General features: G+C 40.9%; 1 protein-coding gene across 1 annotated transcript in view; it reads left to right on the top strand.

Moving 5' to 3' along the window:
- The window catches only part of KLHL1 (kelch like family member 1), a 635,410-nt gene that overhangs the window by 161,943 nt on the left and 467,467 nt on the right, over positions 1–6,000 (top strand). Inside the window, exon 2 of the mRNA XM_019525304.1 lies at positions 71–253. Coding sequence (XP_019380849.1) covers positions 71–253 — 183 coding nt within the window. The remainder of the gene's footprint in view (positions 1–70; positions 254–6,000) is intronic.

The raw sequence follows: 6,000 nt of genomic DNA, 5'->3' as shown, positions 1-6,000 counted from the left end.
ATCTGGAGGCTGTTAAGTGTAGAGATGTGGAGACACTTCATCAACCCTACTATTTTTTTGTGGTTTACAGATTGTCAGCAGCCAGCCATCCTCTGTCACCTCCATGTGATATAGATTCCAGTAGCTCTGAGGAATTCTATCAGGCAGTACACCATGCTGAACAAACCTTCAGAAAAATGGAAAGCTACCTGAAGCAGCAGCAACTCTGTGATGTTATCCTTATTGCTGGGAACCGCAAAATACCTGCTCATAGGTAGGGGATAAAAAAAATAACCTTTAAACTTTTAAATTTGGGCCTGATTATCCACTGAGATGCACCATGTGCAGTATTTTACAAAGTGCAAAATGGTTGTAAAACTACCAGTCTGATTAGTTAATATTTGACACACATACCACTTATTTTGCACAAGTGAAGCCAGCTATAAAGGTGATATTTGCAGATCAAGCCCTTCGTATGTCTCTCCCATGTTAAGCAATATTCCTCTGGTTAACTTTTTTCATGTTAATTGCTGGCACTATATTTTCAGCTCCGGAGTACTCATCTGCCTAGGTGACTGGAATGAAAACATCCAAAAAAGATTCTGAACAATGACAGTGAACAGAGTACTTCTGAGCTCCTGATCTGTTCACATTTATGCTTCTGATAAATTATGGCAGATAGGTTTAGGAATTAAACAAAACAAAAGACTAGTTAAACCATAAAAATGATGCGGAATAACTCTGACTACCTAATATATTTGGGACCGCTAACTTAATAAGAGACAGTATGCATAAAAAAATCTCAATTTTTTCACCATTCTTAGTGGTGCCAAAAAGATACAAAATAGCTAATAACATGCTGTGCTAAATTAACACGAATGTTGCCTACAAGTCAAGACAAGCAATTCTTCCTCTCTATTCAGACTGGGTTCAACTGGAATACTACATCCATTTCGGGCACCACACATAAAAAAAGACATGGAAAAGTTATGAAAAGTCCAGCATAGATCTTAGATTAGATGTCTAGGGAACATGATTCAGAAAGAAAGTTTGAAACATTCTTTAGATACTTGAAAGATGGCTATAAAGAGGTGCACATTAAGCTATTTCCTGTAGCTGCAGAGGACATATAAGAAATTATGTTTAAATCGCAACAAGGATAATTCAGCTTGATACCAAGAAGAACTGTCTAATTATAAGGATGGCTTAGTGTTGAAACATGACTAAGAGAGGTGTAAAATGTACATGTAGAATCTTCTCATCTGTGTCTTGGCGAGTCCTAAGAGCAGCTAAAACAAACATGTGCCTGAGGTGGTTTAGAAAGGTGTGATCCTGCTTTGATAAGGGAGCTGGATGACTTGGACTTGAAAGGGCTTGAGGGAAATCTGCCTTCTCTCTCCCTGCCCTGCCACTACCTGCTTGGCCAGAGGAGAACAGGGGAAAAAGGCCAGCTGGATATAGGAAATTTTCAGTTAACCTCAGGTAACATGAGCTTAGTTGAAGTTTTCCCACACCTTGCGCCCAGTTTAAAGGCTCAGGCAGCCCTGAATAAGGTTTGGGGACCTGGAATAAGGCAGGGGGATGAGGTCTGGTTTGGGAGGTGTCCTTGAAAGCAGCTGGCATGGAGGAACCAGACTGTTGAGCCCTCTCATCAGGCCCCTCCCTCCTAGGCTAGGATGGGACCATGGAAGACTTGGGGGCTAAAGCTGGGGGTCTCCTAACTCCCCTCCCCCCCCACCTGGGACAAGACTGTAGGGGGTTCATCAGTGTTTGTTGCAGGTGGCTGATCTTGTCAGACTCATCCTCCCTCTCTCTGTCCATGATGGAAATGTGAGACCTCCTTCTCTCACCTCAGCATCCCCCTCCCAGCCTGCACAACCCTCCTACCCCTAACTCTATCCTGGCTCTACGAGTCTTTCCCAGAGAGAGCAGTGCCAGGGGGCTCACTGGAGTGGGTTGGCATGGGGCCAGCCAGTTCCCCAGGACCCAGCCATCTACTACCACCCACAATCACCAGCACTGCGGACCAGCCACTGCATCATGCCTGAGTTTCCATGGACCCACAAATCACCTGGTTCTCACCTCTAATCCTCCCGGCCTCTAGTCACCTGGCCCAAGACAGCCCTTCATCCCACCCAGCATGACTCCTGCCACCTCTAACCCAACTTCTCCCACCCGAATCCCAGTCACTGCGACACATGTAAGATTTTGGTCCTTTATTTATTTTTTTTATTCTTTTTTTCAGTCCATTCTCTACTTCTCCTCCCACCCTCTTTACTTCAAACACTTTTTCAAGGTTTCTCCCTTCTTACCCTCAGCTCTGGCTTGGCTTCTGTTACTGGGGAGGGAGGAAAGCCACAGAACCCATGGTGTTTTCTCCAACTTCAAGCTACATGCCACCTTCCCCATCACTTTTCTATCCCAGAGGAGGAATAGAGTCCTAACTCCTGCTCACATCCCTGCTTGCCAGCTTCTTTAGTGGTAAATCATAGTTGTGCAGGTCTGTGACTACTCTGAAACTGTTCTAACTTTATGACTGTCTAACATTCCACAGATTTAAAATGTTTTAAAGATAACCTGTACCAGTGCCCTTAGTCCTTTAGGGCATTACTCATCTCATCCAACATCTGAATCCACATTATTTAAACAGGAACAAAAACAAATGGGGGATTTACATCCTTTTTATCCCATCTGATTTAAATTGGATAATTTAAAGTACATAAGTGCATTTGCTTGCCAAGTTTAGCTATTTTGGTAGACTGCATGAAAGCACTGAGACAGAAGTTTGGCATCAGAAGGTCTTTTATTAGTTTGCTGTCACCTCTATCTTTCTGATACACTTTTTTCTTTTGAGACAGATGTGCCAATTTGTATTCACTCTTGTCAATGGCAAATTTAATTTCACATGTCATTCCAATTCTACACCATATCTAAAGCCTTTTGGAACTGGAAAAGTGCTTTAATAAATATACCATTGACCATGAAATAAAAACCAAATCTTATTTAGATCATCCAGGAAAGCATCAAACAACATTTCATGCGATTTTTAGTTTTTATCATAGTTTGTCAGTGAAAAAAAACCCACCCAAATCTGTTCCCACCAAAGTGAATGACAAAACTGTTAAATTAAATTGAAATTGGCCTAGACTCCAAAACAAAGTGAAATTCTGTTAAAAAAGACAAAGGTACCAGTTCAGACATTTAATAATTCAAGTAAAAAAAAATATAGGTTTAATGTATACACTGTCAGCCAAAAAAGTATGTACAAAAAACTAAGCTGCAGTCAGGCACCTAATTAAGATTATTTGGATATGGAAGGGGTGAGGGCTGAAGCTAAAGGATAAGATAATAAAAGAGATAATCAAAGAGCTATTGATGGGTCTCAGTGAACTTGATCTCAGAGCACTGAAGAAAGTGACGAAGGTGATCTCAGAGCCTTTAGCAATAATATTTATGAAATTGTAGAAGCTTCATGAGGTAACAGAGTACTGGAAAAGGGCCAGTATAGTGCCCCTCTTTTAAAAAGACAAAAAGGAGGATTCAGGGAAATACAGACAGGTTAGGCTCAGCTCAATATTTGGGAAGTTACTAGAGCATATCCTAAAGAAGTCCATTTTCAAGCTTCAGCAGCAGTAAAAAATGATCCAAAGCATTCAGCATGAATTTACTCAGAACAAATCATGTTAAACACATAATCTCCTTTGACAAAATAAGTACTTGGGTACAGGGGTGACACATGCACACTCTGCGCATGGTGGTATACCCCCTACAAAAAAGTGCTGCTGACACAGTCAGTGGCATCTGCGGGCAGTCCACAATCCCTGCTGGAGAAGGATCTGGGAGTCTTGGTAGAGAACAGACTTGATATGAGTCTGCAGTGTGATGCCATTACACAAAAGATAAATGTAGTTTTGGAATGCACCAGTAGAAACACTAGGTGCAAGAAACAGGAGGTAATAGTGCCTCCCTATTCGACACTGCCTCTATTTAATGCAATAGCCCTCACCTGACCTATTGTGTGCAGTTTTGGTCTCCACCTTAAAAAAAAAAAAAAAAAGACATGGAGAAGTTGAAGAAGGACCAAAGGTGGGTGATAAAATAATAGAGGGCTTGAAAAGGAAGTCCTGTGATGAGAGGTTGAAGAAAATAGTTAGTTTTCAGAAAAGGTGTTTAAGAAGGGACATGATAGCAATCTTCAAGTACCTGAAGGGATGCCTTAAAGAAGAGGGAAGACACTTTTCTCTTGCTGCAGAGAGAAGGACATGGACCAGTGGCTTGAACTTACAGCAAAGTAAGTTTTGATTGAATATCAGGAAAATTTTCTTCACAGTGGAATAGACTACATAGGGAAGTTGTGGGCTCTCCATCACTGGAGGTGTTCAATAAAAGGTTGGAAAGCCACTGGTCAGGAATGACTTATGCATAGCTATACCCATGTTCCATTATGGACATTTCCCATGCTTCTGGGCTTTGCTTGTTGCTGCATGGGGCTAGGAGGGAATTTTTTTTTCCTTTTGTTGCTTTTAAAGACTGCCTCAGAAGCATCGTGTTGGCTGCAGCCAATACTGGGGGTTTGGTCCAGGGGATGCCAGTGCTTGTGCTAGGACTTAAACCCAGAGGTTCCTGACTAGAGGATCTTGCCCCTCTCTTCAGGGTCAAGCTAATTTCCATGTTTGGCTCAGGAAGGAATTTTACCCTATGGTCAGAGTGGAATGGACTTTGGGGGTTTTTCCGTTATCTGTAGCTATGGGAATGGTCAGATCTTATGAGCATGTTTTAACACTGTGGTCCCCCTGCTTTGCCTATGGTAGATTAGGGTGTTATATCACATGATTGTGCCAGGGTTGACTGTGTAGTTTTGCTAATAGGTTAAATAACGGATTTATTTGGGATGGTTTGGAGAGAGATGACATTGCCTGAGGCAGGGAAGGAGTTGGCCTAAATGACCTTTGGAGGTTCCTTCTCTATGATTCTATGATACAGGAAAAAAACAGACTTAGCATATATACTCAAATACACATATATACAAGTGTCATCTTGACATTAATTAATATAAATCTAACCATTAGTGATAGTAGTAATAAAATATGTTTCATATTCTATATATAAGGTAGGTAGCCTTTAATGATGTACCTATTTCTAAAATGAAAACATTTCACATGCCTGCTCTTTGTAGATTTTACAAGCTCTATAGGTTTGTAACATGAAGAATTTATTATTTTTAAATATAGTTTAAACAGGTGTATCCCAGAAAAGGTGGACCCACTTCCCAGAAGAATCAAGTGAAGACAGTTAACAATTTAAAAGGCAGTCACTTAGTGCCATTTCATTTAGAATTTGGTTTAATTTCCACTTATCATGCTGAAATCCCTTCACTTTTCAGAATTATTGAAGATCAAATATAGTGCATTTAACCTCCTGTCCCTCTACTAGGCAGAAAAGGTTATTTGAGTAAATGTGACATCTTTAACTAGACTAAGTAAATAGATTGTTGTTTGCAAACTTGCGGGCACAAACACCCATTTTTCAGGCATAGGGAGAGTCTGCTGTCGTTCTGTGTTCACCTGGTTGGAATAGAAGCCAAGATGCAAAATGCAGGTCTGTAAAAATGCAAATGCATGACAGTAAGGATCAGAGGTGATGGGAGACAGTAGGTGCCAGACAGGTAGGTGTGGGGGGAAAAGGGAAATGTATGCCTGGTGGTAGAATATAGCTGGTAAAATGTAGAGAGGTTAGCTGGGGTCACTGGATGGCAGGCAGGTTATAATGTGCCATAAATCCAATGTCTCTATTTAGTCCATAATTTTTTTTGACCAGTAGATCTATAAAGTGAAGTGTAGGCTCATTTGTAAATTCCCTTTGAGGATCAGAACTGACAGTTTGGAGAGAGTGGTTGTCTTGTGAGAAGTGTACACTCACCTCTACTATACATCCATTTGAAAACTAGTGGATCTTTACAGATTCATTTATGACTAGAGGAATATTTACACCCATTCACACTTAAAGGTTACTAGTCCAGTC

This window comes from Gavialis gangeticus, unplaced genomic scaffold, assembly GCF_001723915.1.
Source record: "Gavialis gangeticus isolate Ggan-Ray unplaced genomic scaffold, GavGan_comp1, whole genome shotgun sequence".
Taxonomy (NCBI): Eukaryota; Metazoa; Chordata; order Crocodylia; family Gavialidae; genus Gavialis; species Gavialis gangeticus.
Note: the sequence above shows the minus strand (reverse complement) of the source record. Positions and strands in the feature narration are given on the sequence as shown.